Source organism: Myotis brandtii, unplaced genomic scaffold (genome assembly GCF_000412655.1).
Source record: "Myotis brandtii unplaced genomic scaffold, ASM41265v1 scaffold384, whole genome shotgun sequence".
Taxonomy (NCBI): domain Eukaryota; kingdom Metazoa; phylum Chordata; class Mammalia; order Chiroptera; family Vespertilionidae; genus Myotis; species Myotis brandtii.
The window spans coordinates 3,844,058-3,855,064 of record NW_005364745.1 but is presented as its reverse complement, the minus strand read 5'-3'; the positions used below and the strand labels follow the sequence as shown (position 1 = coordinate 3,855,064).

At 45.2% G+C, this 11,007-nt stretch overlaps 1 protein-coding gene across 1 annotated transcript in view; it reads right to left on the bottom strand.

Annotated features, from left to right (window-relative positions):
* The window catches only part of ADAMTS12 (ADAM metallopeptidase with thrombospondin type 1 motif, 12), a 187,670-nt gene that overhangs the window by 47,093 nt on the left and 129,570 nt on the right, over window positions 1-11,007 (bottom strand). The window contains exons 13-16 of the mRNA XM_005872608.2: window positions 10,523-10,656; window positions 5,306-5,426; window positions 1,486-1,730; window positions 542-680 (exon numbers count right to left, since the gene is read on the bottom strand). Of these exons, the coding sequence (XP_005872670.1) occupies window positions 542-680; window positions 1,486-1,730; window positions 5,306-5,426; window positions 10,523-10,656 (639 nt within the window). The remainder of the gene's footprint in view (window positions 1-541; window positions 681-1,485; window positions 1,731-5,305; window positions 5,427-10,522; window positions 10,657-11,007) is intronic.

The following is an 11,007-nucleotide window of genomic DNA, read 5'->3' as shown; positions in this document are numbered from 1 at the left end:
TATTTTTTAAAAATATATTTCTTTATTGATTTCAGAGAGGAAGGGAGAAGGAGAGAGATAGAAACATCAATGATGAGAGAGAATCATTGATTGGCTGCCTCCTGCACACCCCACACTGGGGATGGAGCCCGCAACCCAGGCATGTGCCCTTGACCGGAATCGAACCCGGGACCCCTCAGTCCACAGGCCAATGCTCTATCCACTGAGCCAAGCTGGCCAGGGCGGGCTGCTTGACTTTTGTGGTCCTCCTGTCCTCAACCAGAGCAGTGGTTGCTTTAATTCTTTCTGTTTTGCTTTTTAAAAACACAGGGGGCCCTTTCTTTAAACAAAACCTTTCACAAAGACCAGTCTATAAGCTGATGGGAGAAAAACTCTCTCTCCATTTAGATCATGAGTGTACATTTACTCTTCACAGGGTCCCCTGGGCCATCTTTGGGGAACCCTCCGGACCCATGGCTCAGATGGCAAACCCCTGGCCTGGATGCCTCCACGGCCCATTCTGGAGCTGACGGGGGCCCCTAGCGAGAGCGCCGCTTCTCACCTGTGCCACACGTCACGCTGCACTCTGTCCAGCGGCCATACTGCCAGAAGTACGTCAGCTTCTCCACGTCATTGTCAAGGCCATCTTTCCGGATCGTGTACTCATACTTGATGCCAGGGTTAGTCACCAGGAACAGAAGCTAAAAGGCAAGAAGAGACAGGTCAGGCCCAACGGCCATGACTTTACACTGGAAACCACAGTCACATAGAAATCCTACACAATGTCCATCGTCTTAAAGTCGTTATGGAAGCAGGCACTGGAGCAAATGCCGTTAGAGAGCATGCCTCTACTCCCACCTGTACGTCTGCATTTACCTATGTCTATATCGATACCCAGCCAACGATCACCGCAAATAACCAGCCTGTGTCATCCACACTGGACACTGAAATCAGTCCTCCCAGTGGATGGAATTTTTTTTTCCATTTCTTTTTTTTAATTGTCTAAAGTTTTACATATGTCTCTTTTCCCCCCGATTGACACCCCGCCCCCAGCCATTCCCACCCCGGGCAAGCCCCCACTGCCCCAGTGTCTGTGTCCCTTGGTTATGCTAATATGCATGCTTACAAGTACTTTGGTTGCTCTCTAACCGCCCCCTCCCCTGGCATTTGTGTCTGGATCTATTCTTGTTCATCAAATTATGTTGATCATTGTATCCCACATACGAGTGAGATCATGTGATATTTATCTTTCTCCGATTGGCTTATTTTGCTTAGCATAATGCTCTCCAGTTCCACCAGTGGATGGTTTTAAGGGCTCTGGCACTTCATTATGGGGGTTTCAGCCATTTGTAGTCAATAAAGAATTAACGGTACAAATTAATGTCTTGCTTCCCTCCCTGCTCCTTGCTAAAAGAAGTTTTAAGCATTCTTCAGTTGTGTCTCCTAGCAAATACCTTGGGAAAAATTTAACGGATGTGCACGTCAGCAGTTTCCTTTCTGCGTTACCTGGAGCCACACGGACTCGTTGGTGGGGCCTGCAGCCATCAGCTTCTCCAGGTCTCTTTTCCTGTCGTATTGAAAGACGGTGCCTGCCAGCTTGTAGTTCCCGTTCCACTGGATAATAAAGCCTCCATTGAGGTAATACTTCTCAGGGTCTTCGCTCCTGATGGCCAGAAAGTTCCCAGCTCCCTCCACCTCCATTACCCGAATGTCCCTTGCTCCTTTAGGGATCAGTCCGATGTCAACATAACCTAAGAAGAGAGGACACAGTGAATGAAGGAGGCACGCTAGCTCAGCGGAACACAGTCGGCTCCTGACACTTTGTTCATTCTCATCATGTAGCGCCTTGCCCTCCTCCTGGGTGGTCACTGGGATTGGCAGAGGTACTAAGTTTGGAGAACTTTAAAGAGCTGGGCCGCAAGCAGAATTCTCAGGAGCTTTGTGACTCACTATGTAAGCAATTTTGCGAGGAGAAGTGAAATAAACGCAGATTGTACTCTGAAGCTTTTGAGCTTGATCCAGCATTTGTTTTTCTGTGATTTTATGTTGATCGCTCAAAAATTTACATCTCCTAGCTAGCTCCTCAGTAGCATCTCTGCTCCCCGATTTGTTGCTGCTGCCAGATTAATCATCCTACCATTGCATTGGATACGTCCTTTGGCTCATCCTCATTGCCTGCAAGTTAAAGATGGATTCTTAGAGGTAATTTAATCACAGTGTAAATTCCTTAGGAGACTCTTTGGGGGGAATCTTGGGTTGATTGCCACCCTGGTGCGCTTGAATACAGCCTATGATGAGAAACTCAGCTCTGAGCACAGCTTTTTATATTGCTAGATAAGTCTATTCATCAGAGAGAGTTTTTTCTTAGGTTTGCTGAAATATGAACTCATATTTTACTCTCATGTGTTCTAATCCAGCTTTCTAAAAAAGCACTGAGGACATCCATTTAACGACGGTGATCCATTCTAGCCAGTCTTCCTGCTTCCTGGTTATCATGGTAGGAGGCACGATGGGGAGGAAAGGAGCTAACAGAGAAACATTTCCTCTAAACATTCATCGTTCTAAAAAAGCACTGAGGACATCCATTTAACGACGGTGATCCATTCTAGCCAGTCTTCCTGCTTCGTGGTTATCATGGTAGGAGGCACAATGGGGAGGAAAGGAGCTAACAGAGAAACGTTTCCTCTAAACATTCATCCTACCTATGCTTCTTAAGAACCATCGCCTCATGCGCGCGCTAGAGTGGAGGGGACGTGGACTTCGGGGATGGCACTGTGAAGGGAGCACCGAGGCAGGGGGGTCAGAACACTTGAGTTCTAGTTTCTGTGTTGCCACCAACAAGCTCTATGACATTCATCTATTTATTTAACTCCTTACAATGACAGGGCTTGACTGAGATGATGCTGATGTCCAGCCCAGCTCTGGGATTCCACTACTTAACCCTTTTCTAAGCTAAACACTTGTTAGTCCTTCAACCTCTCTATGAAAAATGTGGTTGTAAGAGCCTGATCATCCTGGCCCATTTTCCACTGAACATACACTAGGTTTTCAGCCTGACAAGCAAACCCGCATCTCTGTCCCTGAACGTGCCCGACTGCTCCTCATCACTCGGACGTAGAGTGGCCTGGGGTCCTGGCAGCTCAAGCACAGGCTGGCCCAGAGGAGCAACTTGCTCAGGAGCTGGGTACAGGCCACAACCTCGGTCTCCGTTTTCCAACTGGCAGCTCCAATCCAGAGGAACCAAAATGTGGGTTGTAAGAGCCTGATCATCCTGGCCCATTTTCCACTGAACATACACTAGGTTTTCAGCCTGACAAGCAAACCCGCATCTCTGTCCCTGAAAGTGCCCGACTGCTCCTCATCACTCGGACGTAGAGGGGCCTGGGGTCCTGGTAGCTCAAGCACAGGCTTGGCCCACGGGAGCGAATCACTCAGGAGCTGGGTACAGGCCACAACCTCAGTCTCCATGTTCCAACTGGCAGCTCCAATCCAGAGGAACAAAAATGTGGGTCTTGTAGTAACTCCATTTGGCCCTCACACACTCAGCTGAGACGGCAAGTGAAAACTACCAATTTATAACTAACTCGGTGAAAATATTTACCACATGCAATTGAGGCTCATGTCATTTTTAAAAATGCCTTTGACGTACTGCTACCTGCAGCTATTTTATGATAGGACATGGCACAGCTTCCCAGCCAAGTAAACCAACTGGCCACCACCTCATTCCTTGTCAAATACACACACACACACACACACACACACACACACACACACACACGAGACAACTAGATGGAAAAGCAACAAAAACGTGCTTTTTGCTTTCCACTTAAGAGCAAAAATCCAAAATTTTAAGTATGTATCGTGGGTAGGTTCTGCCAAATGAAAGGGCTATGCTTCAAAATCTAAAACCAAAGCTTTCAGCGATGCAAGTGCTGCTTCTGAAGTTTGTAGACAGGAGATGTAAACTGAAGCAGACGTAGCTATGAGCAAAAGTAACAAATATTTGTAATATGTATTTGCAAAAGATTACTCAGGAGGAAGCAAAGGATTAAATGATAGTGACTTGGAGTTAGAAAGAACCATGATAAGCTATCCGCCAGACTCCTTCGCACATGACAGAAAAGCCCACCACAGAGAGAGCTGTCAAATGAAAAGTAACATTTCCATTTCCCTCCACCCTGCCTCCCCATCCTCTATAGCAAAGGAATTACAGTTAACAGTTTATTGGGCTCTCTTATAAAGTTTTTATGCACAGACATAATCTTTAAACAAGTAGGATTGTACTATATGAACTACTAACTATTCCCTTTTCAATTTAATGTCTTTTTCTTTTTTTGGAGCATTTCAACATAATCCCCTTTATTGAAGCAATCCCCGGTTAATGGATAGTTAGGTGGGAGGGAATGGCTACCAACTGCTTTATGTAAAAAACTAGAGGCCTGGTGCACAACATTCATGCACTGGAGGGGGGTAGGGGGCCCTCAGCCTGTCCTGTGCCCTCTCGCAGTCCAGGACCCCTCGGGGGATGTCCTTAGTGCTGCCACGGAAGCAGGAGAGGTTCCCGCCACCCCCACTGCGCTTGCCAGCTGTGAGCCTGGCTTCTGGCTGAGCGGTGCTCCCCCTGTGGGAGTGCACTGACTGCCAGGGGGCAGCTCCTGCATTGAGCATCTGCCCCCTGGTGGTCAGTGCACATCATAGCGACTGGTTGTTCTGTCATTCAGTCGATTTCCACATTAGCCTTTTATTATATAGGATGAGGAACCTGAGTTCCCAAGAGAAGAAATCTATGCATCACACAACACAGCAAAGCTGGGAGTATATGCACCTATACCAAGGGCTTACTCACCCCTAATCTAGTGTTTTAATGGGGAAATGTGGTTGGCAGAACAGAGATAAAAAACAAATCCTCTTGTATGTCTCATCTTCATGGGCCTTCTTTACAGAAATGAGAATAATTAAAGAGTTGCAGGAGTAAAGGGTCATTGAGACATTCTATTTCAAGGGAAGGCTTAGGGTTGGTAAGGCTATCTCCAAAGTATCTATAATAATAAAAGCATAATATGCTAATTAGACCAAATGACTTTTTGGACGACATCCCAGATAACCTTCTGGATGAAGCCGGGGCTGCTGCCTTGGCCCTCAGAGCCCCTGGTATGCATTTCATGCATTAGGCCTCTAATTAAGAAAGATGAACATATTCATCCACCTTTGCCATTATTTGAAAGTCACAATCTGCTAAAAAACAAAAAAATAAAACCCAGCCATCAATCTTGCCCTCCATTCTCAGTCCCCTGCCACTTCAGTTATTTATTTGTTTGTTTGTTACCAGATCCTTCTTTCTGTTTATACATCTTCCTCACGGTCTGGCAGGCAGAGCCGTCCCCAAGGCACACTCCACAGCGATCCTCTGTGGCGTTGGAATCAATCTCATAGTCACAGCCGACCATCTGCAGGAAGAGGGGTGGACGGTGAATGACACGAGCAGGAGGTGTCGCACCTGCCTGGGACCTTGGACTTCCCCTTTCCTTACCCATTCCCCCTTTGCTCTTGGTGAGACTGGGGTTGGGGGCAGATACACTAGGGCACACATGTCTCCTTTTCCTGGTGCAGCAGAGAAACAACCAAAGCATCCACTGAAGGTAAAGGAAAAACTTGCTTAGAGGAGATACAGGGACAGCCTGGGTGGGTCTCCCCTGAGTCAGAGGCAGAACTGAACACAGTTCCTAAGGCTTAACTATGAAATGTTTTGGGACTGAAGTTGGTGAAGCAGCAGGTCCCTCCTCCCTTTCAGATGTGCAAACCTCAGGCCCCTCCTCTCTATGGTGACTTCCCAGGGGTGGAGCAATCATTCCACCTGTGACTTGGTTGTTGAATCCCTTTCCATTCCTCCCTGGGTTGTTCTCCCTGACACCTGTCTGAGGACAGCAGTGAACCAGCTGCTGCCAGAGAAAGGCTGGCTTAATGCTGAGAGCACTGCAGTCCGAGGGATGAAATCCCTGACATGCAGACCTCCCATCAGACCCTGCAGAGCCTCCTGTGACCCAGCCATCCGGACCTCCTTCCTTCCAGCTGCAGAGGAAGAACTGGCCATTTCTCCTCTGATCCGAGAATAGTCTTGCCCTGTGCACTGGACCAAATCCCTTCTCAGTGCTCTTTCTGTCCATCGGTCCTCCCGCATCTTCATCTTTCCCTCTCCATGACGCCTTCTCAGTCTATCAATATGGCCAAGTCTGTCCCACCCTGAAACTCCCGCACTGGCAAAGGAGAGCATCAGTGCTCGGCAGCATCAGGTACAAAGAATCATGACACGTGGACTGCAAGGCATGAGCCATGGAGCTCCAGCCGATCCTCCCTGTTGCCTGCCATCTTCCATGGCCTAGGCTCCTGACCACATGTCTATGGTAAAGAGAGGGAAACTAGACCATATTCGATTAGCCAGTTGTTTCTTTTCTGTTTGGAAAGAATTTTGCTCAGTAGTTTTCTTCTCTCTCAAAGGTAATTTTCTTATTTCTCAAATCAATTGGAAGGAAGAACAGTTTGGGTCATAAAATACACTTTCTCTCTACCAGCTAATAAGAGCATTAACACCCACGGACAGAAATAGCCCCATTCCTCAGGCTAACCCTATGGGGAGCGGGCTCCCGGACTGTGAAAGGGCACAGGCCAGGCTGAGGGATCCCCCCCACCCCCCGCACGAAATTTCATGCACTGGGCCTCTAGTCATATATAAATGATTTGCAAATATTTCCCCATTCTACAGGTTGCCTTTGTATTCTGATGACTATTTCCTTTCCTGTGCAGAAATGCATCATCAATTCTTGACTCTGTCATTTGGACTGGAGTAACTTGAGTATTAGGGAAACCAGCTTCCAGTCTTTCACCAGGCCTGGAGCCCTACATGAGTGAATAACCAAGAGGTATTCTTACTAATTCTCACCTTTAGCTTGTAACATTGTTTTACTTATAAATTCTCAAGTAACTGGGAACTAAATACTAACTGGCACCATGACCTAATCCGCCTAGAATGTCATTAATTTCCTCCCACAGTCCCTGGGCAAAGGTGGAGACTGGGAGAATGGCTGGTTCTATGAGATAGATTCCCAGCCAATGAAACTTACGCCTAGAATGTCATTAATTTCCTCCCACAGTCCCTGGCAAAGGTGGAGACTGGGAGAATGCCTGATTCTACGATGAGATAGATTCCCAGCCAATGAAACTTAGAGTGTGAAGATAGGAAAGATTCATGCTTAACTGAAAAGAACAGGTCTTGCCATTTAAAAAGTGGGACGGTAGCAATAATACTTTTCTCATCATAACTTTGATGGCCAAGAGATAGGATGTGAAATTCTGAAGAGAGATCTGCCCATGAGAAATTGATTTTTGGTGTTCAGTATGTCACAAAAGTAGCCAAAAAATGACCTTGTGAGAGAACAAAGAACATTCCAGAGAGTTTCTAAGAGGAATGAGAGAGGGAGCTGACTTAGGACAATAGGAAGGTGGTCAGATGAGGGTAAGGACTCAGCAGGGGTTGAAGATATTGACTCTGAAAGGGCACAAGTTCACAAATTGGACTTTTTTATTTTAAGAAGTACACAGTAGGCCGATAGTAAGATCAAAAAAGGGCTGTGGTTGGGTTGATCAGAACAGGGATCCTGGAATGAGAGGCTGGTGAAAGGCTCACAGGAGCCGTCTAGGGGACAGCTGATGTGATAGGTCAGGACATCTGGCTCCTTGGGAGGGACCTAAGCCAAAGCCATGCTGACTGGGAGAAAAGGGAGGAGTAAAGGAACTGAGAGTCAAAGAACTGGGTGCCAGGAGAAGGGCGAGAGGGCTGGCAGGTGAGCAGGCTGCCCTAAGACAGCCGGTAAGACTGCAGAGCTGGGAGAGTTGTGATAAAAAAATGTCAAAGTTTACATTTATCTATTTGATAAATAAGCTTAGGAGTTCAGTACAATAAAAAAAAAAAGGGGGGGGGCACAGATAGCTATCTCCTAGGACAGTGGTTCTCAACCTTCTGGCCCTTTAATACAGTTCCTCATGTTGTGACCCAACCATAAAATTATTTTTGTTGCTACTTCATAACTGTAATGTTGCTACTGTTATGAATCGTAATGTAAATATCTGATATGCAGGATGGTCTTAGGCGACCCCTGTGAAAGGGTCCTTCAACCGCCAAAGGGGTCGCGACCCACAGGTTGAGAACAGCTGTCCTAGGACAAATTCATATCTAACATGCCACATCTGCATATCTAACATGCCAAAATGGTGGCAAATGTAATTTCAACATAGAGTGGAATATATGGGCAAAAGCATATGTAATAAATATTTTCATATCCACAAAGAAAATGGATTCGATAAACACTGTATACATTTTGTTTTCTGATGGTGTTCAATTCCTTCTAAAAAAAAAAAAAAACAAACCCTGTAGTAAATGAATAAGACTAACAAAGCTAAAATGTCTACAACCTGGATCTTCGGAAGATAAATCGCATTGAGGTTATTAAAGGAAATTTGATTTGAGTAATTTTTCAGCTTAAAAACTTAGCTCAGTGCAGTACAGACAGAACGTGGGTAATTATACCTTCTAAAAGACCTTAACTGGTTTCCAGGAAAAGAAAACCAAGCAGAGAAAACATGGCATATTCCATTAAACTGATTTCACTGGTCTAAAGAGAGGCACCCAAGACCTTATGTTTTATTCAGAATACCTATGTTTTCTATCTAACGCTGCTGCTGCTGCTGCTGCTGCTGCTGCTGCTATACATGCAAAGGTGTTCAGGCCTAAAAGATCATTCTAGCATCCCATTCATTTCTTGGTGAAATAAGTTCTCAGCCCTAGCTGTGTATGGCAATCAGCCCTAGCTGTGTATGGGGAGTTTAAAAATATCAATGGCCAGGCCCCAAATTCCAGAGACTCTGAATGTTGAGATCCAGCCAGACATCAGTGGTTTAAAAGCTCTGCCTGTTGGAATTATGGGCAGCCAGGCCTGAGAACCACAATTTGGACAGTGGTGGGTTGTTTTGGCCTGGATTCACTAAATAACCTTTTTCCCACTCTGGGGAACACATCTAGCCTAAAACATAGTAATTAATTTTGGCTCTTTGTGGCTACAGCGATAATTAATGAGTCTGAAAGGAATTTTGCCTGAGCTTTTCCAAATCGAGAGTCTGATTAAGTCTGGCTGTTCATCACTCATTCCTGGGAATCAACATAACGCCTCCTGTGCTTCGGTCAGAACGGGAATAAATCAAAAGGCAACTTCAGGGTGGTAAGCGCACCTTCGCAGGGAGCTGAACATTGGTGGGCGGGAGCTTTTTACTGTGGCAATTTGGTACCGTAGGAAAAATACGATAACTATTTGCAAAAACAAATAAAATGTGTTAAGAGTTTATTGTGTGCCAGGCTCTGTTACAGGCTTAACATAGATGACCTTATTCAATCTTTTTGACAACCGCAACTAGAAGGAAATATATATATATATTTTTTAATTGATTTCAGAGAGGAAAGCAGAGGGAGAGAGAGATAGAAACATCAATGGTGAGAATCATTGATTGGCTACCTACTGGGGATCAAGCCCGCAATCTGGGCATGTGCCCTTTATCGGAATCAAACCTGGGGACCCTTCAGTCCGCAGGCCAACGCTCTATCTACAGAGCCAATCCGGGTAGGGCTAGAAGGATATATATTAACATCTCAATGTTATAAAAGAAAACTGAGCCTCAGAAAGATGCCCAGGGTTACAGCGCTAATAAATAATGGCAATGAGTTCCCGTCCTGGAGCCCGAGCGTGACACCATTATGCTTTACTAACAGTGAGTTAGGTATTTCTATAGCATAGTTTTCCTTTCATTGATCCAAAACACCTTCTCTTTTAAACTGAGGTTTATGCCTGGGTGTTGGAGCACAAAGCGAGTTCATTAGTTCCTTGCAAAACAAACTGTGAGCAATTGGAAGGACTTTTTCAATGGTTGTACACATAAAAGCATTAACAAATCAACCCAAGTAATTTACATAAAGGCAGAGGTGATGAATGGAGCCAGTGAGGGAAATTTAAAATAGAAATCAGAAGACCTGTTTATAGCTACCTGTTATGCCCTCTCTCTTCCTAGGATCATGTCGGCCATCAATAGAGAAGTAAATGTAAAAGTGGTTTGTGAAAAACACTATACAAACTAGTATTAATTTCAATTTTCCTAAAATTTAACGAACTCTGTTGGCAAGAAACCAATGACAAATTTAATGCCACTGAAGTAATCTGTTGCCTTTTTTCTAACAAGTCCTCTTTTAATTTGGTTCTTCTTCAATGTGCCCTGCCCCATGCCTAAAATAACATCCCAGAGCCCACCAACTAATCAAGAAATGAAGACAGCAGGAGAAAACGATTCAGTTCCAAACTGTGTCTCTGATATACACTGAGAAGTCTCGCCTCCCACACCAAAAATAAAACCCAGACCATATGCAAAGGCCACAATGGGTTTGACATCCTGAATTGATAAAAGCATGATTTTATAAAGTTGTAGATTAAGGAAACATACCCAATACCTTACATATGCCATTAATACAGACATTTCTGCTGTTGCCGCCTTCAAAGCACGGGGTACCGTCAATGACAGCATCCAGCATCTTCTCGGAAAACTGGCCGTCTATGGGTCGGCAGAAGAGCTCACAAGGGCGTGCTGAAGTGAAAAAGAGACAAGTCAGCTTTTCAGCTCAGCACCCTCCCCCAGGACTCTTTTGTACAAACAGATATGACCCCCAGGGGCGTCATCTGGAGATTCCCACCTTGTACCTTTCTATGGCACATGCTGAAAAGTAGGGTTTTTTTTCTTTTTTTCAGTTAGAGTTTCACAGAAAATTGAATTGGGAAGATCGCTTTAAAACACCATGCTTTCTGTTATAAACAATGAGACCTTTCAATCCAACATTAGACTGTGCTTGTAGAAAGAAGGCACCGTGCATGAGGGTTAACCTAGAAATTACATCATGTCTACCACTGATGCAGGACCTTAGGCAAGCATAACACCTGC